Below are 18,325 nucleotides of genomic sequence, written 5' to 3' on the forward strand. Positions count from 1 at the left end.
AGTCGATGGGGGATTGCATGTTGGATGCTTACATTCCTGGACAACGGGCAGCGGGGCGCAGTAGACCAGAGGATTACCCGTGTAGCCGCTGAAGCACTGGCAATGGGGCAAATGATCCAGGACGTGGCACTCGGCGTTGAGGCCGCAGGTGCCGGGGCACGGGTCGCGACACTTTTGCTGCACGCACGCCCTGTGCGACGCACAGTCGGAATTGAGAATACACTCTGGACGGCAGGCATCGTAGGGATTGCCGTAGTAATCCGGCAAACAGACGCACGAGGCAATGCCTCTCTGCTGACTGCATCGAGCATTGGCCCCGCAGGGATTCGGTTCGCACGGATTGCGGATGGGCTGATCGTGTTGCAGTACTTCTATGGCCGTTGTGGGGGGTATCGCGGGGGATTCGTAGGAGGGCCGACGTGCTGGCAGCAGACACGAGTTGAATGGATTACCCACCAGCCCGGGGGCACAAACACAGTTCGGCTGGTGATTGTACGTCCGGCAGATCGCATTGTAGCCGCAGAGACCGGGACAGGGATCCTGGCACTTCCAATTGATGCACGCCCTGTCGCCGGGACACTCGCTGTTAGCAATGCACTCGGGTCGGCAGTAGGGTGGCACGCCCAGATACTCGGGCAGGCAGCGGCAGATGGCATTGAGGCCATCCTCATTGCTGCACTGTGAGTGGGGGCCGCAGGGAGTTGGCTGGCAGGGATCGATGGGTTCCCGTTGGACAGGAGCTAAACCGATAACCTGGCATTGGGAGTACGGACTGCCCGTGTACCCTGCCGGGCAAACGCACTGCGGACTGTGGTTGATCACATGGCATTCGGCCAGATAGCCACAGGCGCCAGGACAAGGATCGCGACACTTTTGGTTAACGCACGAGAGGCTCGGGGAACACTCGGAGTCGCTGACGCACTCTGGCCGACAGTCGGGCGGACTGCCGTAATAGCCAGGCAGGCAGGTGCATTCCGCGCGAGAACCAATCTCTCGACACTGTCCATGGGCGCCACAGGGCGATGGCTGGCAGGGATGCAGCTGAATGGGTGAATCCTGCTGCTGCTTTGGCTGGCAAAGCACGAAAGGATTTCCCTGCTGGCCGTCCGGACAGTGACACAGGGCCACATGATTCTGGACTCTGCAGTGGGCTCCGGAGCCACAAGTTCCCGGGCACGGATCCACGCAGCGATTGCGTATGCATGCCTTATCCGAGGGACACTCTGTGCTCAGCACGCACTCGGGACGACAGCCCGCATAGGGATCGCCCTGGTAGAGTGGCAGACAACTGCAGACGCCGTTCGAGCACTGGGCATTGGGACCACAGGGGGAAGGATGACAGGGATCATCTTCAACAACAATAGGAGTCACTGGAGGCGGAGACGGAGCTGGCGCTGGATAGCAGCGGTAGAAGGGATCTCCAAGGTATCCTTGCGGACAAGAGCAGGTGGGGACATGATTGAGGACCGAGCACTGGGCGTACAGACCGCAGGCACCGGGGCAAGGATCGCGGCACTTCTGGTTGATGCACGCCCGATGGCCGGGACAGTCGGAGTTGAGGGTGCACTCGGGTCGACAGTGGGGAGGAGTGCCGTAGTAGGAGTCCAGACAGGTGCAGACACCTTGTCCGTACTCCTCGCGACACTGGGCATACTGTCCGCAGGGGGAGGGCACGCAGGGATCTACAGGAGACGACTGTCGAATGGGTTGATGGGGAGGTCGAGCAGGTAATGGCAGGCATCGGGTGAAGGCATCGCCGGTGTAGCCGGGCGGACAGGAGCACAGGGCTCGGTGTTGATGCGCCTGACAAATGGCATTCTGCCCGCAAGCGCCTGGACACGGATCGGAGCAATGTCTGGCCACACAGGCCCTATCGTGGGGACACTCGGGATTGGTGGTGCATTCGGGTCGACAGGCAGGCGGCGAGCCATAGTAATCGGGCAGACAGCGACAGACAGCCTGTCCCTGGGCTACGCTACACTCAGAGTTGGGACCACAGGGCGGGGGCTGGCAGGGATTAACCGGTTCGATTGCTGGAGGGGTGCAGAAGGGTGCAAACGTGTTGGTCGATTGTGGGTTAGTGCAAAGGGTGGGTTGCTTACGTTCCGCCTGGATAGGCACCGCATGGCAATGGCGATAGGGATCCCCTCTGTAGCCGGGATAGCAACTACAGCTGGGGATGTGATTGACGACCTGGCATTGGGCATTCGGTGCACAGCTACCAGGACAGGGGTCGCGACAATGTTGGTTCAAGCAGGCCAAATGGCCGGAGCAGTCCGAATTGACGACACACTCGGGTCGGCAGCCCTCGTAGGGATTGCCGTAGGTCTCGGGCAGGCACTGGCATGCCGCAGCTCCTCCTTGCTGTCTGCACATGGCATTGCTACCGCATGGGTTCTGCGCGCACGGATTGATCTGGTCTCGTTCCATTGCTGGTCTTGGACGGCAGCCCGTGTAGGGGTCTCCGATGTAGTCTCCAATGCACAGGCACGAGGGCACATGGCTCACGACCTGGCAGCTGGCTGCCTGTCCGCACAAACCAGGACACGGATCGCGGCACTTCTGCTGGATGCATGCCAATTGGTTCGGGCACTCGGAGGATGTTATGCACTCTGGTCGACAGTTGGGTGGCGGTCCTATGTAGCCTTCAAGGCACTTGCAGATGGCTTGATCGCCTTGTTCCGTGCACTGGGCATTCGATCCACATGGGGATGGATGACAGGGATTCACAGGGAGGGGCTCTCGCTGCACAACCGCTGGTGGTATCTGCTGACACAGGGAGAAGGCATTTCCCGCGTATCCTGCGGGACAACTGCAGTGCGGGACATGTCGGATGACCTGGCAGTTGGCAAATTGTCCGCAGGCCCCGGGGCAGGGATCGCGACACTGCTGATTGAGGCACGCCAAGTGGGGGGCACAGTCTGAGTTGATGGTGCATTCCGGTCGACATCTGGGCGGGACACCGAAGTATCCACTCAAGCAGGAGCACACGGCCTGCTGGTTGGCCTCGCGACACTGGGCATTAGATCCACAGGGCGATGGCTGGCAGGGATTAGGGGGCTCCACGGGAGAAGCTAAACAACAGACGGGGGAGGATGAATTAGGTGGAGGGGTTTCTTCAACAAAGCATTTCCAATGGAACCTACATTGAACAAGGATGGTCGTACACTGGATGAAGGCATTTCCGGAAGTCCCGGGTGGACAGAGGCAAATGGGTATGTGGTTGCGCACCTCACAAACGGCGCCCACACCACAGGCCCCCGGACAGGGATCCACGCATTTGCTGCGCTGACAGGCCCTGTCCCGGGCACACTCTGAATTCAGGACACACTCCGGGCGACAGCCCACATACGGATTGCCATCGAACTCTGCGAGACAATTGCACTGTCCTCCGGCACTGCAAACGGCATTGGGGCCGCATGGCGAGGGATTGCAGGCATCCCGTAGTACTGGAACCGGAGCTGGAGGAGGTTGGGGTCTGCAGCTGACAAAGGGATTGCCCTGATAGCCAGGGGGGCAGCTACAGATGGGCGTGTGATTGATGACGTTGCACTGGGCCAGCAGGCCACAGGAGCCGGGACAGGGATCGCGGCACTTCTCGCTGATGCAGGTGAAGTGCGAGGCGCAGTCTGGATTGATCACACACTCTGGCTTGCACTGAGGCGGGACACCAAAGTATCCTGGCAGGCAGGAGCACACGGCCTGGGTGCCCTGTGCTCTGCACTGGCCGAAGGTGCCGCAGGGCGAGGGTGCACACGGGTCGCGGTAGATATCCTTGGGCGGAGCATCATAGCTAATGACGGGTCCTGCAAAGGGTTTGTTTGGTTTGTTGGTGTTAGGAAAGTCCAAAGGGTGGATCATTGGAGTCTTACGGATCGGCTGGCAGCCACTGAAGGCATCTCCAGTGTAGCCGGGCAGACAACTGCAATGCGGACTGTGGTTGAGGACACGGCATTGGGCATTGCTGCCGCAGATCCCCGGACAGGGATCGACGCAGTGGTGTTGCACGCATGCCCTGGTCAAGTCGCACTCGCTGGAGATGGTACACTCGGGCCTACAAGCAGGCGGGGATCCAACAAAGTCTGGCAGGCATTTGCATATAGCTTGACCATTCGCTTCGCGACAGTGGGCATTGGGTCCGCAAGGCGAGGGCTGGCAGGGACGGGAGGCAATGGGTTCGGGCAGGGCTGCAGGGAGGACGAAAATGTGGGGTGAGTCTGCCAAGGGAACGTCAAGGAGTGTCTTACGATCACGCAGGAGGCTGCAATAGGTGTACGGATTGCCCTGGTAGCCCGCTAGGCACTGGCATTGTGGCAGATGATGGCGCACTTGGCACAGGGCATTGGAGCCGCAGGTGCCTGGACAGGGATCGCGACAGTGTTGATTGACACACGCCAAATGGCTGGGACAGTCCGTGTTGAGGACACACTCTGGACGACAGCCCTCGTAGGGATTGCCAAAGGTGTCGGGCAGGCACTGGCATGCCCCTGCTCCATTACGTTCGCTGCAAACGGCATTGGCGCCACAAGGACTGGGCACGCACGGATTGAGTGGTGTCTCTGGGACATCGCGCACCACTTGACAGCCAAAGAAGGGATTGCCATTGTATCCAGCGAGGCACGTACACATGGGCGTATGATTGATCACATAGCACTCCGCATTCAGGCCACAGACTCCGGGGCAGGGATCGCGGCACTTTTCGTTGCGGCAGGCCAGATTCGTGGGACAATCGGAGTTGGATACGCATTCCGGCCGGCAGTCGGGTGGTGTGCCCACAAATCCAGCGAGGCAGCTGCATTGGGCGTTGATTCCTTGGACGCGACACTCTGCATTGGCGCCACACGGCGAGGGTTGACAGGGATCCAGCGGAACAGGGTCCTGCCTGGCAGGTGCAGGCGGAGGTTGACGGTGGCATGCCACAAATGGATTTCCAGTAAACGATTGGATGCAGTGGCAGTTGGGACTGTGATTGATCACGCGACACTCGGCATTGAGGCCGCAGGATCCCGGACAGGGATCGCGACACTGTTGCTGCAGACACGCCAAGTGCAGCGGACATTCCGCATTGCTTACGCACTCCGGACGGCAGGATGGTGGCATGCCCACAAATTGTGGCAGACACGAGCACACGGCCTGGCCATTGATGCGACGACATTGGGCATTTGGTCCGCAAGGCGAGGGCTGACAGGGATCGACTATGATGGGGGGATCCTGAGCTGGCGGCGGCAGTGGTCGGCACTGAGAGAAGGCATTGCCAGTCATTCCCGGGGGACAATGGCACATGGCCACGTGTCGGTGGACCTCACAGATGGCACTGGATCCACAAGTGCCGGGACAGGGATCGATGCACTTGTTCCGCACGCACGCCTTGTCCCAGTCGCATTCCGCACTCAGGACGCACTCGGGTCGACAGCCAATCAATGGATTTCCGATGAACTCTGGCAGACAGCTGCATCTTCCTTGCTGGCAGACGGCATTGGCACCGCACGTAATCGAGGCGCAGGGATCGCTGGTATCCTGTTGTGGTGGTGGATCGCGTGGCCGAGCATGGCAGGATGTGAATGGGTTGCCAATCAGTCCTGGAGCACACTGACACGTGGGACTGTGGTTGATCACCGTGCAGAGGGCGTTGAAGCCACAGGCTCCTGGACAGGGATCGCGACAGTTCTGCTGTTGACACGCCAGATGCGAGGGACAATCCTCGGCGATGGTGCATTCGGGTCGGCAGTTGGGTGGAGTGCCGTAGTACGCGGTGAGGCAGGTACAGGTGGCAGAGCCTTGGTTGTCTCTACACTCCGCATACTGGCCGCAGGGCGAGGGTAAGCAGGGATCGCGATACACATCCAAGAGCGGGGGAAGGGGTGCTAAAAAGGGGTAGGATAGATTTACAGATTCTTCTTCTGCTTGGGTGTAGACTCTTCTCTTACGTGGCAGGGGCAGGCATCGGGAGAAAGCATCGCCAGTGAACCCTGGACGACAACTACAGATGGGGGCATGCTGGAAGACGCGACATTCGGCATTGGAGCCGCACACTCCAGGACAGGGATCGCCACACTTTTTATTGAGGCATGCCTTGTCACGGGAACACTCCCCATTCGAGACGCACTCGGGCCGACAGTTAGGCGGAGCCCCCACATATTCCGGTAGACACGAGCAGATGGCCTGCTCGTTGTTCTCACGACACTGGGAGTTGGGGCCACAGGGCGAGGGCTGGCATGGATTCACGTACTCCTTGAGAATAGCTAAGGACGGTTTGCGTAGGGTTAGGGCTAATCTTGGGACACAGACAGATCTTCAACTCACGTTTCTCTGGCAGACGACAGTAGCTGTAGGGATCCCCTAGGAATCCGCTGAGACAATGACAAGTGGGAAGGTGATTGATCACGCGACAGGCAGCATTCAGGGCACAAACCCCGGGACACGGATCGCGGCACTTCAGCTGGTGGCAGGACTTATCTGATGGACAGTCGCTGTCGGCCACACACTCGGGACGACAGGCCTCGTAGGGATTGCCATAGTATTCGGGTAGGCACTGGCAGGAGCCGGCATTGCCCTCGCGGCGACACACAGCATTGGCCCCACAGGGATTCGGGGAGCAAGGCTGGACATATTCGATTTGTTGAACGATCGGAGGCTGGTGGCAGGCGGTGAATGGATCCCCCGTGAAGCCGGGCAGGCAATGGCACATGGCGGCGTGGCTTATCGCATGGCACTGGGCATTGGAGCCACAAACGCCCGGACAGAGATCGCGGCAGTGCTGACTGATGCAGGCCCTGTCAAAGGGACACTCCGAATTGGTCACACACTCTGGCCGGCAGTTGGGCGGCGTTCCAATGTAGCTGGGAAGACAGCTACACTGTGCCTGATCTCCCAGAGCAAGGCACTGGGCATAGGGTCCGCAAGGAGAGGGCTGACAGGGGTTCCTGGGGGGTTCCTCATCGCGACGCACTGGTTCCGGGAAGCAGCCCGCGAAGGGGTTGCCATTGTGTTGCGGCGGACAGCTGCAGATTGGAGCATGATTGACCACATGACAGAGGGCGTTGAAGCCACAGGTTCCGGGACAGGGATCGATGCAGTGCTGCCGCTGGCAGGCCAGTCGCGGCAGACAATCCGAATTGTGGGTGCACTCGGGCCGACAATTGGGTGGCGTACCCACATAGTCCTCAATGCAGGAGCAGACGGCATTGTTGTTGAGTACGCGGCAACGGCTGTTGGGGCCGCACGGTGACGGTGCGCAAGGATCGGGTGGAGTCAATGCCACAGGTGGGAACTCGCACTGGATGAAGGCATTGCCTGTCATCTGCTCTGGACAGCGGCACATGGCGATGTGATTGATCGTATCGCATATGGCATTGGGGGCACAGGTACCCGGACAGGGATCCACACACTTGTGGCGCACACAGGCCCGATCCTTCGAACAGTCGGCATTCAGGACACACTCTGGGCGGCAGCCCCTGTAGGGATCCCCCTGGTAGTCCCCAATACACGAACACTGACCGTTCGAGCACTGAGCATTGGGTCCGCAGGGCGAGGGATGGCAGGGATCATCAAGGGCAATGGGTGTGGCTATGGGTGGAGTATAGGTAGGGGTTGTGAGATGTTTACAGCAGGATGCTTTTCCATTCGATTCTTACGTGGTGGCTGGGGTTCTGGGTAACAATTGGTGAACGGATCTCCCACATATCTGGGGGGACACTGACAGCTCGGCACATGGTTACGCGTGGTGCAGAGGGCGTTGTAGGCACAGGAGCCGGGGCATGGATCCACACACCTCTGGTTGATGCACGCCCGGCTGGACAGGCACTCGGAACTCTGGGTACACTCGGGTCGGCAGTTGGGCGGCAGACCAAAGTAGTTGGGGAGACAGCTACAGATGGCCTGACCCTGGGACTGCCTGCACTGGGCATTGGCACCGCAAGGGGACGGCTGGCAGGGATCGCTTACAATGTCGTAGAGTATATGCGTTGTGGGAGCTGATCGAATGGGAAGGATGTTAAGAGGACATACACTCTCTGGGGAGGGGAGAAGCGACTTACGAGGCAATGGATAGCAACGGGTGAATGGGTCTCCCGTGTAGCCTGGCTGACAGGAACAGAGTGGGGCATGGTTCATTCCAAGACAATTGGCATTGCTGCCACAGGCACCTGGACAGGGATCCACACACTTGTGGCGCACACAGGCCCTGTCCAAACTACACTCCGAGGAGACCGTACACTCGGGACGACAGCCAGGCGGACTGCCCACGTACTCGGGCAGACAGGAGCAAGTGGCCAGGCCATTCAGTTCACGGCACTGGGAGTTGGGGCCACAGGGAGAGGGCTGGCAGGGATTCACATACTCACGAATGGCTGGAATGGGAGAGGGAAGAGCTCTATAGAGCGATACAGGGATTTCTGATGTCTGCTTACGTTTGGTCTCAATGCTACAATAGCTATAAGGATCTCCCACATAGCCGTTCTGGCAGTTGCAGGTGGGCAAATGATTGCGGACGTAGCACTCGGCATTCTGGCCACACACTCCGGGACAGGGATTGCGGCACTTCTGGTTTACACAGGCTCTGTTCGAGGCGCAATCGGAGTCCAGGACACACTCGGGACGACAGGCCTCATAGGGATTGCCGTGGTATTCGGGCAAGCACAGACAGGAGCCGACTCCATTCTGTTGCCGGCACTCGGCAAAGGCGCCACAGGGACTCGGATTACAGGGCTGCAGGACCTCTATGGGATCACGTACAACAATGGGATCACAGCGAATGAAGGGATCCCCGCTGTATGCTGGCTGGCAGTGGCACATGGCACTGTGGCTAATGACGCGACAAACTGCAGATGTGCCACAAAGCCCTGGACAGGGATCTTTGCAGCGATTGTTCACACAAACTTGGACCGTGCTGCACTCGGAGTTGGATACACACTCGGGCCTGCAGTTCGGCGGAGTGCCAAAGAAATTGGCGAGACATGAGCAGGATGGTGTATCACCCACGGGCCGACACTCGCTGTTGGGACCGCAGGGAGATGGCTGGCAGGGATCTCGGAGCACCACATCCCTCACAGGTTCAACTGTACACGGAACACATGGCAATAATTAGGTGACACTTCTGGTGATGGACTGGGGGTTAGACTTACAGATCCTATGACACTGAACGAAGGGATTGCCCGTGTAGCCAGGTCTGCAGCTGCAGAAAGGACTGTGGCTGACAGCTCGGCACTGGGCATGGGCGCCACAAGCTCCCGGACAGGGATCGACGCAACGCTGGTTCTGGCACGCCAAATGGGGTGCACAATCGTAGTTGCTGCTGCACTCGGGTCGGCAGGCGGGGGGGACGCCAAAGTAGTTGGGGAGGCAGCTGCAGATGGCCTGATCATTGCGCTCGCGGCACTCGGCATAGCTGCCGCACGGCGATGGGCTACAAGGATTGCGGTAGACATCCACTGCATCACGTACGGCGCTGCACTGGACAAAGGCATTTCCAGTCATTCCCGGGGGACAGTGGCACATGGCTATGTGGCTCTGGACTTCACAGATGGCATTGGCACCGCACGTGCCGGGACAGGGATCTGTGCACTTTTGGCGAATGCAGGCCAGATGCCGAGGACACTCGGCACTCAGCACGCATTCGGGGCGGCAGGAGACATAGGGATCCCCCTGATAGTCGGCCACACAGCGGCACTGACCATCGCCCGAACAAATGGCATTGTTGCCGCAGGGACTGGGATTGCAGGGATCACGGGGTTCATCGTTGCTTGGAGGGGCTGTAGGGTTGGGATTAGCAAAGAGTTCTGAAGAGGTTAAGGTCAAGGTCTTACGTGGAGCTGGGTGGCAGGCCAAGAAGGCGTCTCCCACATAGCCCTGGAGGCACAGACAGCTGGGCACGTGATTGGTCACCCGACACTCGGTCTGCTGGCCACAGGCGCCGGGACAGGGGTCGCGACACCTTTGATTAATGCACGCCAAGTGGCTGGGACACTCTGCATTGATGGAGCACTCGGGTCGGCAATGCGGGGGAGTGCCAAAGTAGTTCGGGAGACAGGAGCACACAGCCTGCTGTTGTTGGTTGCGGCAGGTGGAGTAAAGGCCACAGGGTGAGGGTGCACAGGGATCGCGGTAGGGGGCCACATCTCTTAGGGGTGGAGGAACTGTCGAGGGTCGTAAAGGATTAACACCATTCTGGATCATAGTTCTGGATCGTTCCTTACTCTCTGGTCGTGGCAGACAGCGCACGAAGGGATCGCCCATCATGGCCGGGGGACACCTACAGATGGGACTATGGTTTCGCACCTCACAGATCGCAAGCTGGCCACACACACCAGGACAGGGATCGGCACACTTGTAGCTGATGCAAGCCTGGGTGGAGGGACACTCAGAGCTGGAGGTACACTGGGGACGGCAGTTGGGCGGGGCTCCCTCAAACTCGGGGCCACAGGAACACACGGCCTGCTCGTTGACCACGCGACAAATGGCATTGGAGCCACAGGGCGATGGCTGACAGGGATTCACGTAGTCATGGACAATAGCTAGTGGTTTGGGTTAGGATACAATATACGCTTGGAATTAGTAACTAACTACGACCAAAATTTAGTACAACTGCTAAGGATAGCGATAATTGGAACTAGCTTACGTTCTGGCGGTTGACTACAATAGCGATACGGATCGCCTATAAATCCAGGGAAGCAGCTGCAGATGGGCGTGTGGTTCACGACATTGCACTCGGCGTTCTGGCCACAGCTGCCGGGGCAGGGATCGCGGCACTTCTGCTGCTGGCAGGCTCTGTTCGCAGGACAGTCCGAATTGAGGACACACTCCGGACGGCAGCCCTCGTAGGGATTCCCGAAGAACTCCGGTAAGCACTGACAGGCGCCCGCTCCGTTCCGTTGTATGCACTCGGCGTTCGAGCCACAAGGCGAGGGATGGCACGGATTGATGATCTCCACATCGTGGACAATCGGCTGGCACTGGGTGAAGGGATCGCCGGTGAGGCCCGCATCACAGATGCACATGGCCGTGTGGGAGACAACGCGACAAATGGCACTTATACCACACAGACCAGGGCAAGGATCGCGACACTTCTGATTGATGCACGCACGATTCGATGGACACTCGGAGTTGGTCACGCATTCCGGCTTGCAGTACGGCGGAGAGCCAACAAATTCCGCCAGACAGGAACACGATGCTGTGTCCCCAACGGCCCGACACTCGGCATTGGGTCCGCAGGGGGAGGGTCGACAGGGATCGCGTGGCACGAGTTCCTCCCTCTGAGGAGGCTCGATGATCTGCTGGCAGCCCACAAACGGATTGCCCGTATAGTGGGGCAGACACGTGCAGAAGGGATTGTGATTGACGACACTACACTGGGCATTCCTGCCACAGGCTCCAGGACATGGATCCACGCACTTTTGATTCACGCACGCCTCGAGAGACACACATTCCGCGTTCGAGGTGCACTCTGGTCGACAGAGTGGAGGGGTTCCAATATATCCTGGCACGCAGGAGCATACCGCCTGACCATTGGCCTCACGGCACTGTGAATTGGGGCCACAGGGTGATGGCTGACACGGCTGGACAATGATTGGTGCTGTGGGAAGGGCGGAAGGAAATGGTTGGAATCTCTCTGGAAATTTGGAGTAGTTTCTGATGTCTGGGATGCTTACGTGGCACTGGTTGGCACTGGATAAACGCATTGCCAGCATACCCCTCCGGACAGGTGCACATGGGCACGTGATTGAGGACCGTACAAATGGCATTGGGGGCACAGGTGCCCGGGCAGGGATCGAAGCACTTGTGACGTGCACAGGCCCGATCTCGCGAGCAATCCAAACTGGTGATGCACTCGGGACGACAGCCGATGTACGGATCCCCATGGTACTCAGGGATGCACGTGCAGACGCCTGCGTTGCACAGAGCATTTGCTCCACAGGGCGAGGGATTGCAGGGATCATCTAGCTCCACAGCTAAGGAGATCCGATCGTTAAAGCATTTCTGAATGGAACTACAAGGTCTTAAGGTCTTACGTGGTGGCGGTGGAGGTTGGGGCTGGCAGTGGGTAAACGGATCGCCCGTGTATCCCGGCGGACAGGTGCAGCTGGGCGTATGATTGATCACGTTGCAAGTGGCACCAAGGCCACAGGAGCCGGGACAGGGATTGCGACACTTCTCATTGATGCAGGCCTCTCTACTGAGACACTCCGCATTGATGCGGCACTCGGGACGGCAGTTGGGCGGAGCCCCCAAGTACCCAATCGAACAGGAACAGGCAGGAGCGTCGCCATTCGAACGGCACTCGGCATACGGGCCACAAGGGGAGGGCACACAGGGATCGACTGGTGTCTTTTGCACTGGAGGAGCCACTGGCACAGCTTTTTGGGTAAAATTGGGAGATTAAAACACTTGGACCTCTGACTCCTGGTCGTTCCGGGGTCTACTTACGGGGTTTGGGTACACAGCGGTAGAAGGCATCGCCCGTGTAACCGGCGCGACACGTACAAATGGGACTGTGGTTCACAACACGACAGGTGGCCTGCTCTCCGCAGGTATTCGGACAGGGATCGATGCACTTCTGGCCCACGCAGGCCTTATCCGGCGAGCACTCTGAGGATATGGTACACTCGGGACGACAGACAGGAGGCGCACCCACATATTCGGGAAGACAGGAGCAAACGGCCTGCTCGTTGGACTCACGACACTGGGAATTGGGGCCACAGGGCGAAGGCTGGCAGGGATTCAGATACTCCTTGATGGCTACAAAAATTAGAGCAGGGATTGTAGGCATTGATCTCCAAGCGAATTTTTATGTCTAATGTCTTACGTTGGCGTTCAAGCAGGCACTGACGGTAGGGATCGCCCGAATAACCCGTGAGGCAGCTACAGCTGGGCACGTGGTTGAGGACATTGCAGATGGCATTCTGGCCGCAGGTTCCCGGGCAAGGATCCTCGCACTTCTGCTGCTGACACGCTCTGTTGGATGGACAATCAGAGTTGAGGACACATTCCGGACGGCAGCCCTCGTAGGGATTCCCAAAGTATTCCGGCAAACACTGACAAGAGCCAGCATCCTGGCGCGAAGTGCACCTGGCATTGACGCCACAGGGACTGGGGTTGCATGGGTCCAATCGATCCAACTGCTGGATTCTCTTCTCCGTACACTGGGTGAAGGGATCACCCTCCATTCCCTCGGGGCAGACGCAACTGGGAGTGTGCGAGAGCACACGACACTCCGCCAAGAGGCCGCACAGACCAGGACAGGGATCGCGACACTTCTGCTGGATGCAAGCCTGATGAGTGGGACACTCGGAGCTGGTAACGCATTCGGGCCGACAGTTCGGCGGAGCGCCAATGTACTCGGGCAGACAGGTGCACGACGGCGTCTCATTGATCTCCCGGCACTGGGCATACGCGCCGCAGGGTGAGGGGAGGCATGGCTGACGCGGCGGCGGCACTGGCGGCTCAATGATCGGCTGGCAACTGACGAAGGGATTGCCCGTGTGGCGGTCCAAGCAGCGACAGAAAGGACTGTGGTTCGTCACATGGCACTGGGCACTGCGGCCGCAGACGCCCGGACAAGGATCGCTGCATTTCTGGTTCAAACATGCCAGGTTCAGGGGACATTCCGCGTTGCTGGTGCACTCCGGACGACAAAAGGGTGGACTGCCAATGAAGGGCGCGATGCAGGAGCAAATGGCCTGCTGGTTGGCCACGCGACACTGGGCATTCGGTCCGCAGGGCGAGGGCTGGCAGGGATTCTGCACGTCATCGAGTTCTGTAATATCCAAGACTTTGAAGGGACTCCAAATGCGGGGGACAGTCGATGGATTGGGCTTACGTGGCACAGGGCTACATTGGATGAAGGCATTTCCCTGCATTTCCGCGGGACAGCCACAGTTGGGAATGTGATTCAGGACCTCGCATATCGCATTCGTTCCACATATTCCGGGGCAGGGATCCACACACTTGTGCCGCACACAGGCGCGACTACGATCGCATTCTGTGTGGAGGACGCACTCGGGACGACAACCGGTGTAGGGGTCGCCATGGTACTCCGGCAGACACGAGCATACGCCATTATTGCAGCGGCTATTGGAGCCACAGGGTGAGGGATAACAGGGATCTTGAGGTGGCAGTGGATCTTGAACTGGGATTTTGAAGACACATAAAACATTATTTCCATTGAATGTGTAGGGCTGACCGAAGGGGGCTTACTTTTCTGCGGCGGTTCGGGATTACAAACGCTGAATGGATCCCCGATATACCCCAGAAGACAGCTGCAGATGGGCGTGTGATTGATCACATTGCACTGGGTGTTGAGGCCACAGGAGCCGGGACAGGGATCGCGACACTTCTGATTGATGCACGCCTGATGGCTGGGACACTCCGCATTGATGGAACATTCGGGTCGACAGTTGGGCGGCGGTCCTAAGAACTGGGGCAGGCAAGAGCACGAGGGTGTGCCATAGACATCGCGACACTGGGAATTGGCCCCACACGGCGAGGGTACACAAGGATCAAGGGGTTCTCTTTCAATAGGTGCCTCAGGAGGAGCTGAAAAGTGGGTTTGATAGAATTTCTTCCATGGTATTCGAAGTATTCTTTGTGGCTTACGGGGCTGACGGTAGCAGCGGGTGAATGGATCTCCGGTGTATCCGCTCAGACAGCTACAGATGGGATTGTGATTGCGAACGCGACACTCGGCCTGCTGACCGCAAACATTCGGACAGGGATCCACGCATTTGCGATTCACACACGCCTTGTCGGCGGCACATTCCGAGCTGCTGGTGCATTCCGGCCGACAAGCCGGGGGACTGCCAATGAACTCGGGGAGGCAGGAGCACACAGCCTGATCGTTGATCTCGCGGCAACGCGAGTTGGGACCGCAGGGTGACGGCTGGCAGGGATTCACATAGATGGCTACGGCTAAAAGGAACACGATGGTCAGAGAAGATCATTGGGGAGACAGAGGACGGGATACTCTTACGTGGTTCGTTCTCTACGATGCGACACAGGGTGTAGGGGTCTCCGGTGTAGCCAATCAGACAATTGCATGTGGCCAGGTGATTAACCACCTGGCACTCGGCGCTCTGACCGCACACTCCCGGACAGGGATCGCGGCACTTCTGATTCACGCAGGCTCTGTTCGAAGGACAGTCGGAGTTCAGGACACATTCGGGGCGGCAGCCATCGTAGGGATTGCCAAAGTACTCCGGCAGACAGGTGCAGGATCCAGCCCCACCGCGCTCCTCGCACTTGGCATTGACGCCACAGGGACTGGGATTGCAGGGCTGCAGTACCTCCACGGGGGCATCCCTGACCGGACTACACTGAGTGAATGGATCACCGGTGAAGCCGCTCTCGCACAGACACATGGCCGTGTGACTGAACACCCGACAGTTGGCATTCTGTCCGCATAGTCCAGGGCAGGGATCTACGCATTTCTGGTTGATGCAGGCCCTGTTGGTGGGGCATTCTGAGCTGGAGATGCATTCGGGCTTGCAGTTGGGAGGAGCTCCAACGAACTCTGGCAGGCAGGAACATGATGGGGAGTCTCCTGAGACGCGACACTCGGAGTTGGGGCCGCAGGGCGAGGGCTGACAGGGGTTCTGGGGTCGATCATCGCGTTGGGGCAGCTGCTGGCAGCTGACGAATGGATTGCCGGACATGCCCGTGGGGCAGCTGCAAAAGGGACTGTGATTGACCACGTTGCAGAGGGCGTTGAAGCCGCATGTTCCCGGACAGGGATCACGGCACTTCATGTTTTGACACGACTGATCTGCCGGACAGTCCGAGTTGGTGACACACTCCGGTCGGCACTGGGGCGGACTGCCCACGTAGTCCTTCAGGCAGGAGCAGACTGCCGTGTTCTGCACAACGCGGCACTGACTGTTGGGTCCGCATGGCGTTGGCTGGCAGGGATTCTGCTGGATGATGGGCTTCGCCGGCACGGGACGACACTCGAAGAATGCGTTGCCGGACGTCCGGTCGGGACAGCGACAGATGGGTATGTGATTGGTTACTTCGCAAAGGGCATTCACGCCACAGGTGCCTGCACAGGGATCTATGCATTTGTTGCGCACGCAGGCTCGATCTCTGGGACAGTCCGTGTTCAGCACGCACTCGGGACGACAGGAGACGTAGGGGTCGCCCTGGTATTCGGGTATACACGAGCACTGGCCATTGCGGCACACGGCATTCGAGCCGCAGGGCGAGGGATTGCATGGATCGTCGGCGACCGGTGGCGGGGATGTGGGTTCTGGTGGCTTGGGGCTACATTTGGTGAAGGGATTTCCGATATACCCATCGATGCAGGCGCAGAGTGGCGTATGATTGATGACACTGCAGACTGCATCCAGGCCGCAGGCCCCTGGACAGGGATCGCGACACCTTTGATTGATGCACGCCCTATTGGCAGGACACTCGGCGTTGATGGTGCATTCGGGTCGACAGTTGGGCGCCTGCCCCATGAAGCTGGACAAACAGGAGCACGCGGGCACCCCATTGATGTTGCGGCACTCCGAATTGGGTCCACAGGGCGTAGGCAGACAGGGATCTCTCAGGGGTTCTTGGATCCGTTCGGGCGGTGGTGCTGTTTAGGACGGATTCTTCGTTCAGTTGGCATTCTTCTACGGGATTGGGTGGGCATACACTTACGTGGAATGGGGAAGCAACGCGTAAAGGCATCGCCAGTGAAGCCACTGAGGCAACTGCAGATGGGACTGTGGTTACGCACTCGACACACGGCATTGCTGCCGCAGCTGTCGCCGGTGCATGGGTCCACGCACTTCTGGTTAACACATGCCTGATGGCTGGGACACTCGGAGGAGATGGTGCATTCGGGTCGACAGGCGGGAGGAGTTCCCACAAAGAGGGGCAGGCAAGAGCAAACGGCCTGCTCGTTGGCCACACGACACTGGGAATTGGGGCCGCAGGGCGAGGGCTGGCAAGGATTCACGTACTCTTTTTGTGGTGCTAAAAGTGGGCTCTCATTAGTGGATGAGGGAAGGAGAGGGAAGGGACGGTTCTTACGCTCTTGCATTCTGGTGCACTGGCGGTACGGATCCCCCTCATATCCAGTGAGGCAATTGCAGGTTGGGAGATGGTTTACTACCTGGCACTGGGCATTCAGGCCGCATGTTCCGGGACAGGGATCCTGGCATTTCAGCTGCTGGCACGCCCTGTTCGAGGGACAGTCCGAGTCCAGCATACATTCCGGCCGACAGCCGGCATAGGGATCTCCGAAATATTCGGGCAGGCACTGGCAGGAACCGACGCCATTGCGATCACGGCAAACGGCATTCGGTCCACAGGGACTGGGGCTGCACGGAGTGCGAACCTCGATGTCGCGGATGGTTTCGGGGCTGCACTGCACGAAGGGATCGCCGGTGAAGCCTTGCTGGCAGATGCACTGCACCGCATGGCTCACTACACGACACTCGGCATTGAGACCACAGCGTCCGGGACACGGATCGACGCACTTCTGGTTGACACATGTCATCTGGCTGGTGCAGTCCGAGCTCGTTACACACTCTGGACGGCAGTTCGGAGGCCGTCCAATGTAAGTCTCCAGGCAGGAGCAGGCGGGGGCTTCTTGGCCAACAGGGCGGCATTGGGAATAGGGGCCACATGGCGATGGACGACAGGGTTCGACTGGGACGAGATCACGCACGGGTTCAACTGGGAAGGACAAACATTATTGACAATACTCGCTTAGGGCTTGCCTCTTTCTTACTTTGTGGCTGACAACGGATGAAGGGATTCCCGGTGAAGCGTTCGGGACAGGTGCAGAAGGGACTATGGCTGACCACGGCACAGTTGGCACCTACGCCACAGGTGCCAGGGCAAGGATCTCCGCAACGCTGGTTCAGACACGCCTGCGAGGGCGCGCACTCGGCGTTCGAGGTACACTCGGGGCGACAGGACGGTGGGGCACCGATATAGCTGGACAGGCAGGAGCAAACCGCCTGCTGGTTGACCTCGCGGCACTGGGAATTCGGTCCGCAGGGAGATGGACGGCAGGGATTCGTTTCCACAATAGTTTGCTGGACGGGAGAGCAGCGTATAAAGGCACTGCCAGCGGTGCCGTCCGGACAACGGCACATCGGAATGTGATTTATGACATCGCAAATGGCATTCTCGCCGCACGTTCCTGGACATGGATTCTGGCACTTGCTGCGCAGACAGGCCTTGTCCCTGGGACAGTCGGAGTTGAGGACACATTCCGGACGACAGCCGGCATAGGGATCGCCATGGAACTCGGAAAAACAGCTGCAGACACCGTTGGAGCACTGCGCGTTCGGACCACACGGCGATGGGTTGCACGGATCCACATATTCACCTACGTACG

General features: G+C 58.9%; 1 protein-coding gene across 1 annotated transcript in view; it reads right to left on the minus strand.

The window, feature by feature from the left end:
- LOC6604583 overlaps positions 1–18,325 on the minus strand; it is a 97,096-nt gene that overhangs the window by 16,340 nt on the left and 62,431 nt on the right. The window contains exons 36-60 of the mRNA XM_026988946.1: positions 17,711–18,316; positions 17,008–17,655; positions 16,633–16,950; positions 14,963–16,567; positions 14,590–14,901; positions 14,191–14,529; positions 13,814–14,122; positions 12,800–13,750; positions 12,421–12,732; positions 12,006–12,350; positions 11,646–11,945; positions 10,616–11,569; positions 10,194–10,511; positions 9,804–10,133; positions 9,123–9,749; positions 8,409–9,056; positions 8,037–8,348; positions 7,635–7,973; positions 6,304–7,566; positions 5,928–6,242; positions 4,248–5,864; positions 3,873–4,187; positions 3,147–3,806; positions 2,103–3,074; positions 33–2,033 (exon numbers count right to left, since the gene is read on the minus strand). Of these exons, the coding sequence (XP_026844747.1) occupies positions 33–2,033; positions 2,103–3,074; positions 3,147–3,806; positions 3,873–4,187; positions 4,248–5,864; positions 5,928–6,242; positions 6,304–7,566; positions 7,635–7,973; positions 8,037–8,348; positions 8,409–9,056; positions 9,123–9,749; positions 9,804–10,133; positions 10,194–10,511; positions 10,616–11,569; positions 11,646–11,945; positions 12,006–12,350; positions 12,421–12,732; positions 12,800–13,750; positions 13,814–14,122; positions 14,191–14,529; positions 14,590–14,901; positions 14,963–16,567; positions 16,633–16,950; positions 17,008–17,655; positions 17,711–18,316 (16,716 nt within the window). The remainder of the gene's footprint in view (positions 1–32; positions 2,034–2,102; positions 3,075–3,146; positions 3,807–3,872; positions 4,188–4,247; positions 5,865–5,927; positions 6,243–6,303; positions 7,567–7,634; positions 7,974–8,036; positions 8,349–8,408; positions 9,057–9,122; positions 9,750–9,803; positions 10,134–10,193; positions 10,512–10,615; positions 11,570–11,645; positions 11,946–12,005; positions 12,351–12,420; positions 12,733–12,799; positions 13,751–13,813; positions 14,123–14,190; positions 14,530–14,589; positions 14,902–14,962; positions 16,568–16,632; positions 16,951–17,007; positions 17,656–17,710; positions 18,317–18,325) is intronic.

Source organism: Drosophila persimilis, unplaced genomic scaffold, assembly GCF_003286085.1.
Source record: "Drosophila persimilis strain 14011-0111.01,24,50 unplaced genomic scaffold, DperRS2 tig00000191-arrow-pilon, whole genome shotgun sequence".
Taxonomy (NCBI): domain Eukaryota; kingdom Metazoa; phylum Arthropoda; class Insecta; order Diptera; family Drosophilidae; genus Drosophila; species Drosophila persimilis.